At 48.8% G+C, this 14,166-nt stretch overlaps 1 protein-coding gene across 1 annotated transcript in view; it reads right to left on the bottom strand.

The window, feature by feature from the left end:
- Positions 1 to 13,646, bottom strand: part of IGDCC4 (immunoglobulin superfamily DCC subclass member 4) — a 90,486-nt gene extending 76,840 nt beyond the window's left edge. The window contains exon 1 of the mRNA XM_017830296.1: positions 13,501 to 13,646. Coding sequence (XP_017685785.1) covers positions 13,501 to 13,609 — 109 coding nt within the window. The 5' untranslated portion in view covers positions 13,610 to 13,646. The remainder of the gene's footprint in view (positions 1 to 13,500) is intronic.
- Positions 13,647 to 14,166: the final 520 nt, after the last annotated feature.

Here is a 14,166-nt window from a genome sequence, read left to right as displayed (position 1 = left end):
AGGACATTGCTGCTCACGTCCAGGGATTTGAACAATTCAGCAGCACCCACAGCAGCTCACTCCCGAAGTCCCGGCCTGAACACTGCATTCTGACTGCCTGGGAGTCCTGCAGGGCTTTGTGAGCTGACAGGGCTGAGGAGAGGCACCAGCACAGCCCCCACCCACCACCTGTGACTCTGGGCAGAGCTGTATCACTCTCTCACTCCCTCGAAAGAGAACACGAGTCACAGAGACATCCCAAGCAAATGCTGGGGGAGTGAGACCCTGTCTGACTCAGAGGGGCACTGTGAGACTCCAGTGGCTCTCAGGCTCTAGAGAGAAACTCTACATGGCTTTTCTGAAAGCTGCTCTTTCCCACATGATCCTGGATGAAAGCTGGAGTTAAACACCCATCCAGTCCTTATCTCCTTCGTTAAGAGGACTAGAAGAATCTGAAGTTAGTTACATTATCTCCCACAAGCCCAAACCACTCCTATTTGTTAGAGAATAATAAAGCCATTAGTACTGAGCAATCACACTATTACACTGTTGTTTTACGTGACTGTAATTTAACAGTTCCTCACTGTTTGCTTTAGGAAATCTTTTCTTGAAAGGTCTATAAAATTATGAACTCTTGCTCCAGTTTGAAAACATAGGCATGAGCAGGGATTTCTGTTCCCTAATAAATCACATTCCCCTACGAGTAAACACCAGCTTATAAGAAACATCTTTTGTTTATTGAAAGTAAATGGCATGTGGACATTTTAAACAAAAAGAAGGTGGGAGGCGGAGGGGGACAGACAGATTATGTTTTCCACTTTCATTTTGCCTTGTGTCTAAACAAACAGTTCCTAACAGCTTTGTTTTCCAAACCAACTTTCTCCCAGCTGCTATGTGGAACCACAGAAAGGGAAAGCAATACTCAAGATGTGCAAGGATTACTTGACTTTTCACACTTGTTTTACTCAGCAATCAGTGTTCTGGATATACAAGCCAAAGGGAGGGTTACTGGGAGTGAGAACAGCCTTGGAGAGACTGGTTGGCTTCACAACAGATCAGACCTCTCAGACCATGGAAGGGAGAACCAGCATTTTGCCAAGCTTTTGTGACAGCTCCTGTGCCACCAGAGCCGACCCACTGCCTTCCACCCAGCCACAACCACACAGACACTTGGAAGATGACTCTGAACCAACAGCTTGGAGAGAAGGCCAGAGAAAACAGCTCTTACAGGCCCCTCAGGGGACCAGTCACCTGTAGCATCAGGTGACTACCATCCTCCATCCTTCTTGGCAGTGGTTGTGGCTGTTTCCTTAACACAGGGGCAGCACAGAGATACTGACCCAAAAAGACCCAAGAAATTATACCAGGATAGAGCACACTCTAATGTCTCTGAATTTTTCATCATGTTCAAGATCAAAGATCTTAATCATCAAAGATCTTTCTTATTCCTCCTCCTTCAACTGATGATCAAGGCCTCAAATATTCCCACACTCCTTTTCCTTCCCTTCTTGCTACACACAGTTTAGTATTACTTAGACCACGTCTGCCTCAGAAGTTCATTACCTACAAGAGATGTGGCAACACTTTGATAAAGTTTCAGGGTGGGAATAGCTAGAGTTAATAACAGACCTGTTTCACTCAAACAGCAGAAGATTCCTTGTATCCAAGAATAAATTCAGGAAAGGTACCTCTAGGAGAGACTCACAAATGATGTGCAAGCACACGGCTCTATCAGCCCTCACACACCACTGAAACTTCCTATATTTAACCCACCCCCTTTGTAATTAATTACCCACCAGAGAACAAGAGAACACAAAACTATGCCACAACCAAAGAGCCCCTCCACAGATGCTGTTTAGTCGAATGGCAGATTCTACACAACATTAATCTGCTTTTAGAGTCCTGACAAAGAAATAACTTAACCTTGGAAGCTGGACCCTCACAAACATAACCCCAAAAACACATTTGCAAGGCCATGGATGGAGTCCATAACATGGTACCTTCTCACACCACATTCACCCCACCTAGATCTTGCAGGAAAGCACCTGTTCATCTGGGAATGTGCAGGAAGCCTGAGCCAGCCCGTTGCTGTGGGAAGCAAACCCTCTGCATGAGCCCTTTCACGAGGCCTTTTCCTCCCACCACTGTACAGCTGCCACAATAGCAAAGTCTCCCTGACAGCACATGGATATTACTGCTACTCACAGCACAAATGAGATAATTAGGTCAGAAATCTTCAAAGCCCTGCCACTGCCATGGGTAATGAGATTCTGCAGTTCACCTGAACACAAAAATGGGAGGAGGAGGGCAGGTAAAGCTCCTTCACCAACAGCCTGAAGTCTAGCTGGGAAGCCATCCAGCAAACAGATTAGTCCAGCTTCCATCAAGAGGTCCTTCCAAGCAGCTGGGAAGTCCATGTATGAATACAACCCTTAAAAATCGGGAGCATTCACACGGGAAAACCAGTGGCACAACATATTTGTCAGTAAAACATAAGGTACAAGCAGCCAAACTACCACGTTTTACCCAGTGACAGCCCTTTTATCTTGCTGTGTGCTGGCTTTTTCCTCACAAAAAGGGACTAGATCACACATCTGTTCTTACCTGAAATGCTATCTTCAAAGAAAAAGGGCAGAGAACCCTTCTGCAGGGGTGTCACTTTGGTGACATCCCAAGACACACACTCCTAAAACTGAGCTGAAAGCTCTCACAACAAACAAAATCCCTGGCATGTATTTGGAACTATTTATTGTATGTTTCTGGTTTTTTAAAGTCAAGCAAAGAGCCTCCCTTGTTTGCTCACATTTTCTTGATTGGCTGGGGTTGAAGTCTGGAGAATCTCTTCAGGGCAGGGTGTAAAGTGCCACAGTACAGAGAAGACACAGAATGGCAAGAACAGCTCTAGTTTCAATCGCACCAGGTACCCAAGAAAATACACATATAGACCCTCTTCCCTTGTGCTTTCCAGCTCTCTCCAAACAGCCACCCTGTCCCACAGAGCTCCTGCAGCAAGGTCAGGGTGTGCAACTTGTCACTCTGAAAAGACAAGAACCAACTCTTCCATGCTGTATTGGTACAAACTCATCTACCCCCAAAAAGATAAGTCAGGCTCATCAAACCCCTGCCAACTCTCCTGCATTTCCCAGGTAATTGCACGAACCATGAATTAATGAGAAATAATGAGCCAGCACACAGGGGAAGAGAAGACAATTCAGAACAGCAACAAAGAGAACTAATGGGCAAGTATGTTTAATAGCTCAGTGCAGACTGGCACTGCAGGCCCACTGTCACTGCAAGCCCACATTACCCCGAGAGAGGAGTCGTTCTCTGGGAGGACAAGGACACACACACCACCCACACAGCACAGGAACAAAAGGGAAAAAGGTGAGGGGAGCTGAGGCCAGGAGTTAATTTTGCAGAGCACAGACAGCGTGGGCAGTCCAGACAGAGCATCACTGTCCAGGCACAGCCCTGTCACCATTCACTGCAGGGTCACAAAACCCTCTGGGCTTCACTGTCTGGCCTGCAGTGTCTGACACCAGCTCCCTCCACGGGTGTGGACCACCCCTGGCTTTATCTGGTCATGTTCTGCTCCTTCCTGTTATCACCTAACCCCCACAGGTACGTTATCAACACAGCCAGCCAGCCTCGCCTGGACAACACCAGATAAGAGGGCAGGTTTGACACAGAAAATAATGAAAGGAGATGCTAAACTATTATGTCAAAGGAGTGCCCACAGCTACACAATTCACTGATCTTACCGAGGACCTGATCACCTTGGGACTTTGATCCTCCTGGCCTAACTTCTTACCTAGTCCAGTTTTAAAAGACAGGATCTGGTTGTAATCTGCAAACTCAGTTATCACTGAAAATGCAAAGTGAGCTCTTACAGCTCAGGGATCCTGTCAGGAAAAACAGCAACAGATCCTTGGCTATGGGGATGCACATGCAGGTGGAGGAAAACAAGGAGCAGTACCACCTTTTGAACATGGTTAGAACTGAGGGTCAGAATGGGTGGAAATCTGCCCTCCCACTTCCAAACTTAAACTTACATCTCTCATAACAACACGAGGAAAATACATTTCATTGCCTATTTCAAAAACCCCTCACACCTACTTGGCTGTTTAATTTCCCAGCATCTACAGTGCATTTACCCACTGTCAGCCCAAGTTTCTCTTCAGAGCACATAAATCTTTCCTTTTTCCAAAGCTGCAGCCAGCTGAAACCTGACAGTTTGAGGACAAAGCAGTAAAAGCCCTGGGTCTGCTTCCAAATGGTGAAGGACACGCTTTCCACGCACAGTATCCGAGCAGCAGAATTCCTGTGGGGACTGTCACACCACTTTGGGGCCCTCATGGATCAAGTGGGGTCCAGGCTTGGCTGTGATGCTTTTCCCTGCCTGCCTGTGGGCTTCTGCTTATTTCACCAAAACACACCTAAAAACAACACCTGGATTTACACTGAGATCTCAGCAAAAACACCCCAGATCACCCACTTCTCTCCACAGTGAGGAGAGTTTTGCCTCTGTGTATCCAACTGCTAGATGAGCACTAGAGATGGTGGTTGCTCTGGACCAAGGAATCCAGCCTCATTTATTACTAAAACTAGATTTATTCCATTAATCTAGACTAATTACTGCTGCTCCTCTTTTAATGAGGTCTGTTGTGCCTCAGCATGTAACACCAGCACAGGAGAAATCCTCATCTTCATAACCAGGCAATTTTGGGCCTCTTTGAGCAGCTCCTTCTCCAGTGTAAGAAGCAAACGATGAGAATGATGCCTCTTCCAGAGAGCCAGTTTCATTTTAGGCAAGGCTGTGTGATCATTCTCACGTTCAGGTCAGTAACAGCCTTGCAAAATCTCCTTGATCTAACTTTTACTACTGTTGAGCAGGGATTAACATTAACTGAGCCCACCCTGTATTAGCCAGGGATTATTTGTTAGTCACCAGCCTATAATCACTTGCATTTTCCAGCAGAGACCTTCACATGGCTCAGATAGCTCGCAGGATAATCCCAGTCACATTTTTAATGAAATCTACATAAAAACACACATCCACACTGTCGTCTTCCCCCTTCCAAAACACACAGTTAGTTCAGCTCAGGAAATGTCATAAAAACTAGTTCTGTCAAATTTCTAGTCTAACAAGTTTCTGGTGAGAAGAAAATATTCCCTAAGAGGGCAGCATTTTTTAAACCTCACAAACTTTAAAATACACAAATAAATATTCAGGAATTTTCATTTACAGGCCTGCACATACCACATACCAGCTTAGCCTTTCTCTTTAAAATCCCTATGGAAGTTACACACACGTGCCCCATCCTGATGCTTCCTCTGGTTTCCTCCATGTGAGGGTCCTGCTGCAACACCCAAAATCTGCCTCAGTAACAGCCTGGCTGCTCAGCAAAGAGACACTCTCAGAGCTTAAAGGTTTCTTTATATTTCCCTCTGCTTGGCTCTGATCCCACCACATCTGGAAACCCACATCCAGCACTTGCTGCCTGAGCTGAACAGCAGCTCTGCACTGAGCTGTGAGGGAACAGGTGCCCCCAGGGAATTGCAGGGTCTAAATCCAAGAAATCAGGCTCTGAATTGAAGTAGGAAGAGATTTCCCCAGCTGAGCAAACACCCAACTGCTGGGAAAAGCAGGGCTTACTTACTAGTGTCAGCTACAGAAGGGCGAGATTAGGGATGAAAAACAGGTGAAAAAAATCAAGGACCTGCACGTACTTGGCTTAGTAAAGAGCAGGTTACAGGAAATGTGGTCAGTGTACACATCCTCACAGGGAGGCTTTTCATACCTGAACCTGTCTTCACACACCCCCATAAACCCCAGCAAGGTAAACTCAGACTGAAGGTGCCCAGCGCTGAGTGAGGACACCAAACCAGCTTCCCGAGGGGCTGAGATGGACAAGCATCCACAGGAAATGTTTGAGTCAGAAGTGGATGTTGCTTTTTCAGAGATGCTCTTGTTCAAGCACAACTATTAAACCTGGAACAAGGAACATGCTCAGCTTCCCACAGCACACACGGCAGCAGCACAGCCTTGCTCGCCTTAAAACATTCAGAACTACCCAAGTGCCTTGACTGGTGTAAAAAACAAAGAGTGAGAAGAATTATCTGACAGCTCAGCCTCGTGCCTGGAAGCTGAAGTGTTGCTGAAGCCTTTCACCCCTCACTTAACTCCTCTGCTGCTAAACAGCAAATCCTGGCAGCAGCCACAAGCGTGAAGTAAATGGGAAGCTCTTCTCTGCCAGCAGCTGGGAGAAACTTCCTTCTCTCCCCACTCTGCACGTAAAGAAAACCCCACAATAGCACTTGTGGTGGTGCTGCCAGCCAGATTTTCCACTGACAGACTCTTGAGGAAAGCCTCCAGATACGAAGTCTGCTCCTGAGGACCCTCTTCAAGCGGCTGACATTTGACTTTGGGAACGTATGGCTCATCTTCTCGAGGAAAGGTTCCCTTTGTTTTCCGTACAGAGAGAAAATTACAAAGGGAAAGAAAGAAAAGTTGCATTTACTGTGACCTAGAGGACACAGAGCTAAATAATTTTGATCAATATTTTGATTTCTCTGACAAAAGCAGCAATCAGCACTGACACAAACAACTGCTTAGCAAGCTGGGGGGGCACCAGGGGTAAATCAAACCAGAGTTTGAAGATACTTATCTTTCCATCACAATTGCCACCAATGACAGTAATTTACATGGCTAATAGGCAGTATTATGTTTACAAAACCATTCTTGGGAGGGAGAATCTAAACAATTTTTGCCAACCCAGCAAAGGAGCTGGTGTTGGATCAGATGCTGAGATTCTTTTTCCCTTTTTATCTTATCTGAGTGCATTTTGCCAGGATGCCTTGCTATGGAGCAACACACAGTGCCTTCATAAGCGTCTTCTCAAGCCACACAGACCTGTGGAGCACATGATCACCCTCCTGTGACAGCCTGAATTCTCCAGCAAGCAGGGCTGCCTGAGCCTCTGTGACAAGGGGAAGTACCTATCAAGTAGGAAACAAGGGAGCCAAGCCGGCAGCCCCAGCTCCTCCACCCCATGCCACACTTGTACCCCATGCTGAAGATAACCCCAAACAAGCCCCAGAACCTCCTACACAACCCTTATCTCCCATACAGGGGCAGGTCCCATCCCCAAACCATGTGCTAAACCCCCTCCCATCAGCCTGAACATCTGCTAATTCTCTGCCCTCCCCAATCCTTGTTCTGCTTTTTTTGGTTTGTTTTTTTTTTGGCTCCCTGTCTCTTACTTACAAGCTCTCCCAAGGCTTTGCCAGGAGTAAAACAGAAAAGTGAGACTGGCAGGGCACAGAAATGGGCTGCAACTGGCCCAGTCCCTCTGGGTCTACATGGTGAAAAGGACTATGATTATCATTCCTTTAAGGCACCACTGGTATTTCCAGAAAGGTAAGAGCACATCACATCACCACTACAAGGAGCACAGTGGAGTTTTTCGCTAGACCATGAGCCAAAAAAAAGGCACAAAAAAGGGACAAAGACTTCCAAAAGAACATAAAAGCTTTCTCAGTTGCAACAACAAACAAACAAATAAATATTGCATTAACAAACGAACAAATGGGGGGGACTTAGTGAATATATGACTAGTTTTCTTATAAAATCAGAGAAAATTCCACCCTTGTCTGGAAAATGCAGGTACCCATTCTGCAGTCATATCCTACAGCCAGCCAAGAGCCACAGAGAAGACAGTCCTGCCTTAAGAGCAAAATTTGAGGTAATTTTAGAACTTGTAAGCACTGATGATGCTTACTGAAAAAGAAGATTTATCAAATCCCTGAGTGCATGAACAGAGAGGTTTTGCCAAAACCCTCAGTGTATCTGCACAACAGGGCATGAGAAATCCATCCCATTAAGTAATGACCTTTTGGTCACACCAATTAACTTGATCATCTATTGACAGTCAATTTAGAAACGATCAAGGATGCACATTTCCCAGCACAGACAGTGAAACAGAAAGCAGGACCTTATCACATCCCTGCTGCCAGCCTGGCATCGCTTCTGCATCCCAGTTTGCTCCACATCTCTGCAAGTTCTGCCATCCCAGCACCATTTTAACAGTTTAATTTCCCAAAGTCTTGCATTTAACAAGGTGCTAAGCCATCCCAACTCCAAAAGGAATGTGGTTCAAAGACCAGAGCAGGAAATGGGAACAGGGAAGTCACTCAGAACAAGGGAAAGGGCCACAGCAGACTGTGCACAAATGCAACACTTCACACACTAGATTTTAATTCTCCCACCAATTTGGGCTGAGAGCAAGCCTTGGGGATGCTCACATTTCATTAACACACCTTAAATATTAACGACTTGTCCTCAAGAAATCCATGAGAGATCTGGAAAAAAAAAATTAAAATATGAAAAAAAAAAGGAAAGGATAGAATAAACCAGGTTATTCAACAGCTCAGCTGGATTTAATACGGCAGTAACAGGCAATTGCGTTTAAAATGCTGATAAAGATTTTTAAATTATTTCAGAACATCTGATATGAAAGTTTCCCTGGAATACAGTAATTGCTTATCATAACCACCACAAAGTATGTTTATTACCCACGGAGATAAGACACAGCAGCTGCTGGACTTCTCAGATAAAGCAAGCCCATATCAGAGCAGCAGGATTCCATGGATTAGGAGCAGGAGAGGATCTGAGTGAAACGCAGACACCAAAGGGCATCAGTGACATGAAGGAAAACACGTCCAGGAGAGAAGCTCCACAACCTCCATGCTCACAAAGTGTCCTGACACCCGCACACAGGACAGTGTTAGCTCAAACAAGGCTGATGGCACCTGGCTGGGCCCTCCCAGGGAATTTCCCTTCTTAGCAACTGCAGTTCCAGCAGATATTTACCCTTCTGCAAGGAAACACTCATCAGCTCTTCCTCTCCCTTGAAGGCTCCATTACTTTTCAGAACTAGGAGATTCAACCGTGTTTCAAGGATGACTTCAGCATATTCAAAGCCAGACAAACTAGAAGCTCTTCAGACTTCCCCCCACATCTGGTGGGGGTTTAGCAGCTCTGTAGGGGCTGTGTGAAAACACAGCTCAATCCTGCTTTCCGTGAAGATGGCAGATTCAGGGTTAGCAACTGTGGATCCTCTCACCAACAAGCTGTTAAGTCAGAAAAGCACAAGCAGACCTTGGAGGTCCCCTACTCATGGGATTTAATAAATGCAAGAAGGGTACTTGGAGTGATGGTGTTCTTCGTGTTTACAGTGTGCAACAGCATCTCCTGCCCAGCAGAACAAATGGGCAAACTGAGGCAGAGACAGCAAGTGACCATCACAAAGACATTGGAAAGAGTCAAAGCAGCTCCAAGTCCTGTGTTTGGGAAGTGCTTTCCCAAGAAGAGAGGAAAGCAAAAGAATCACCAAGCCTTGTGACATGAACACTGGTGTAATCATAAAACAACAGCGTGTTTTACAGCAGAAAAGACTCCAAAAATAAACAAGTGTCTACAAGACTTGAGATGGTGATTTCCTGCAGCTTTGTGTGCTGTGAGTGGATTGCCCTGTCCCACCCAAACAAGGTGCACGACCTGCTCAAAGCTCTACCGGCAGCTGAGGCACTTCAGGTTCCTTCCCAGGTAGGTTTGCTGGTGCCTCTCCTTCAGTCCATGCAGAAACTGCATTTCTTTCCTCTATTTGGTTATTTTGCTTATTTGCAAAAACCCTAAGTTCTCCATATTCAAACCAGTTGTGACGGACCAGCACGTCCAGAATTACTGGGAAAAGGAAAGGGAGATGGACAGACAACCAGATGGCACAATGACAGCTCTTCTCCTTCAAAAACCAGGCTAAAAATACTGTAGAAAAGCAGGTCCGGTTCTTCTCCAGAAAGTAACAAAATTGCACCAGAGTTGATTTTGGCCCAACATGCACTTGGCAAATACTGATAACAGGGATTTACCATATCCCCTCTAGTATTACAGCTGACTATAAAACAAACATTTGCTTCCTACTGATAACAAAATGACTATGATCACTCAGGGTTTGTAAAGGTTAGGGTTTCTCTGTCACCCAAGGCAGGCCTGTAATTCCCAGTGTCCAAGCAAAAAATCCCCTATGTGTAACACTGGCCTCAGTTTTCCCTCAGGTACCCACTCACCTCATGCAGAGATACAGTTTGGGATGGATTCCAGCAACAAATTACAATCAGATTAAATATTAATTCCCATCTTAATTATATAACCATGACTAGGCTTAATGGCCTTGCAGCCATTTAAACAGGAGAGGAGCGTGTAAATGGTGCAAAGCAACATCTCTTATACTGCAAATGCCCAGACTGGTTCACAGGCACCTGGATTTTTTCCCTAGGAGAACAGCCAGCCTTTGGGAAAGCAGCTCTGAGGGAGGTAAGAATTCAAATCATCTGGCAAGCAACATGGGACCAGGAGTCAGAAATCCATGGGACAGCCCAGCACCCCGTCCTCAGGATAGCTGTACACTAGAGTGACAAAAATCACATATATGCTGAGCATTTATTGATGGATTACATCCCCAGGGATGGATTTCATCCTCTCCACACCTCTGACAGAGAGGAACATCTCTACATTTGTCTAAAGATGGGCCATGAGGATTCCAGGGCAGGTGAAGCCACTGGCCCAGCATCACAGTGGGCACTCAGGTGAGATGTCCTGGATGCAACCCCCAGCCCAGCTCAGCTGTTCCCAAAATCATGTGGCCCTGGTGCCTCTGTGCTGTCCCACAGAAGCTGCCGCCAGCTCCAAACCAGGCTGCACACAGGGAGAATTGTCTCCCTTCATCCCCAGGAAAGGCAGATTGCAAGACATTTTATTTTCCATTCTTACTTGCACCCGAGGTGGCTCAGGCACCACCAGTAGTCACCCACCCCCGTGGGGCCCCTGCAGCACATCAAACCTGCTGCAGCTGCCGGGAGAAACTCTGCTGCAAAAGAGGGGGGAGATGCCTGAAAACGAGCAGGTCCTGCTTCACTTTGGACTTCAAGGTAGTGAAAGGAGAGGGCACTGAAAAAAAAAGAAGGAAAAGCTAGGGAAAACAAAACGAGAACCAAGCCTGAGCTGTTTCTCCTTCAGGCTCACACGCCAGAAGAGAAACAGTGAAATGCCAGCAGGAACATTCCCCACTTTGGAGCAGCCTGTCACAACAGCTCCAGCACAGCGGCAGCAAGCTCCGGTGGGAGAGACCTGCCCCTGGAAACGGGATACAGGCAAACCCTGGCTGTGCACACGAGGTTTGGCACTGTCAGTGCCCCCCATTTCTTGGGGGCCATAGGAAACATGTCATCCCTGCATCACCCATCCCTCGGACCAGTGACACTGCAACACCACAGGCACAGGGCTGGCGGATCCGCAGGCAGGTGACAGTGATTCCCAAACAATGGGAATGCCGACTTCCCCGGCACAGGCACTCAGCAGGCAGCGGGGTCATGCTGCCAAGGAGAACGTAACAGGAAGGATAAAACAAATCATGGCTCAAGCAAGGTGATGTCGAAAAAGGAAATCTGTTCCATAGCAAAAGGACTCAACCACAAACCCAAATGACACAAACCCAGATGGATTTCAGCTGATCCCTCAGATGGAAAGCTCAGCCCACTTCCCATCAACACGTTCCCTGCAGAGAGCCCCAAGGAATGGCACCAGCACAACCCCCTTGCTGGAGTCAACTGGAGAGGGGTTGTTTTGTGGCTGTTTTTTTCCCTTAAATACTTTCCTGCTACTGCAGGGAAAACAGGCTCAAAGTCAGACAGCAGAAGGCTTTCAAAAACACTGGATCACATCCCCAGCAAGTGCCACTGCTTCCATCAAGTCCAGAGGGGGGGAAGGTTTTCCACTCTACTTCTCTCTTAGGTACTCCATACCCAGCGAGGTTTGAACTTTGGATGAAAACACATGGGCTTTGGGATCAAACACAGACTTTCCCAAAACCATTTCAACTCTCTGCCAAATTAATTTCATATTGAAACAAGTCCATGTTTTTCTTTTCAGAATCAAACCCACCTGTTGGAAAGCACATCAGTATGTACCAAGCTGCACGTCCAGGGACTGCACGGACGCACTCCCTGCCTCCCTACACAAGATGTGGCCCATTGTTAGAAAACAAACAGAAACAATTTTCACTCGTTGCCTAATTGCTCGCAAAAAACGCCAAGAAGCCACAACTGTAAATTCCCGCAAAGCATTTGAACTTTTCTCGTTGAAGTGGGTTTGGAAAAACAACATCCACTCCACCACCCCCCATATTTTCTGTTGTTTTTTTTTTTTTTAAAAAGATCATTGTTCTCGATTACAAGCCTCGGGATCCACTTAGCTGGAGATGCAGCTCCCACCCAGCCCAGCTGCTGGTGGGGTCAGAGCTTGCCATCCATCCAGGAAAACCCACAGGCACTGGTGACAATGGCCCATTTACATGTACCGTTATTCACTTCTACCACAGCACCTATGTCGACTCATAACCTACTCCTTTTACAGCAGCTCACAATGTTCGGAAGAAAAAGAAAGAAAACAACCCTGCAGCCATCCACGTGCTGTTATTATGCTCTGCCGAACCTGAATGCATCATAAAAGGAATAAAAATGTACAATGACATAGGGATGGTTTCTCCACCACAAGTAACCCATTTAGGAGGGACATCTCACATTTTTCAGAGTGACTCTGCCAGCCTACACCTTCGTGCATGCACAGGGAATGAACTGTGCACACCAAGGTCCACAGTTTGACTGACCCTCGGTGCAAACTTCGACAGCAACCGCAGAAAGTCCCAAACGTGCCCGGCGGCCGTGTACGTGTGTCCCCGCACGGAGCCCTTTGCGCAACCATTGCAAAACTCGGGCACGAGGAGCGTGGCTACCCTCGGGTCACTTCCTTGACCAACGGGACATCTGCCTGGCCACATGTTCCGTGCCGGCAGCAGCGAAGCGAGGGGCAGCGAGGGTCCCCATTATACACACCTGGGCCTGCTCTGGCCACGCCACGCCGGCCAAGCGCTTCATCCCCGGCCAGCCTGGCACGGCCGCTGTCCCTCCGGAGGGAACTTGCCACTGTCCAGGCACAGACCGGGGAACGCTGCTGCCGGTCCGCTGCCCCCGCCACTGAGGGGGGGCCCTGTGCGGAGTGTCACCCTCCAAACGAGAGGGTGTCACCCCCAGGGTCACCCTCCAAAGGTGACCCCAAAGGAGGCACCGTCCAGGCACGAATTGAGGCCACGGGCGCAGCTGTCGCCCGACTCGGGAGGGAAGAAGGGGATGGGGGAGAGAGGGGGGAATGGCCACGGAGGGACGGGACGGCCACTGAAGGGGGGAAAGGGTGACTGGGGCAGAATAGTCACTAAGCGGGAGAGAGGGCTGGTACAGGGGGTGAGAACCGGCGGTGCGAGGGTCCCGTCCGGGCAGCCCACCCCGCGGAACCGCCCGCTGCCCGAGCGAGGGCAGGTGGCACCGCAGCCGCCCGCGGGCTGGGGGGCACCGACCCCTTCCTTCCCTCTCTCCCTCCCAGCCTCCCTTCTTCCCCTCCTCACCCACCTTGCACGGCCAGGACGGCGAGGGCGGAGAAGCAGAGACAAAGCAGCAGGTCCTCCAGCGCCATGTAAGCCCCGCCGGGCGCCGGGAGCAGGGGCCGCCGCGGCCGCATCTACGAGGGGAGCGCGCTCTCCCGCCGCCCCACCGCCATCTTGTGCGAGCGCCCCGGCCCCAGCCCCAGCCCCGCGCTGCCCGCCGGGCCCCGCTGCCGGGGGCGGCCCTGGGCTGCCGCTGCTCCGCCTTTGTCAGCGGCCCGGCCGCCCCTCCGAGGGGCTCCTCCCGCCGCCCGCCAGCGCCCGCACCAACAGGTTGCTGCCAGCCCGGGCGGGGGGAGCGGCCCCGCTCGCTGAGGGGCGGGGGGGTGGTGGGTGGACGGCAGGTGCTGGGCTCCTCAGCCCGCCGGCAGCTCCGCAAGCCGCAAACATTTATAACATTTTATGTGTGTTTTTTAATCAATTTCACACACACACACATCTCTTCAGGTTTTTTTCCCCCGGTTTTGCCACGCGTGAGTGTGGAGGGCACCGCGCAGCACGCAGCCGCCGCGCTCCCCTCACGGTGCTGCCCGGGGACGCCTCGGCCGGTCCCGCTCCCTCGGGGAGGAGGGCACGGCAGGTGCGGAGCTCTGCCGGCGGCTCCACAAGCCACAAGCATTTATAACATTTTATG

The sequence above is a fragment of the Lepidothrix coronata genome, unplaced genomic scaffold (assembly GCF_001604755.1).
Source record: "Lepidothrix coronata isolate B3197 unplaced genomic scaffold, Lepidothrix_coronata-1.0 Scaffold176, whole genome shotgun sequence".
Lineage (NCBI taxonomy): Eukaryota > Metazoa > Chordata > Aves > Passeriformes > Pipridae > Lepidothrix > Lepidothrix coronata.
This window is presented reverse-complemented; position numbering and strand designations above follow the sequence as displayed.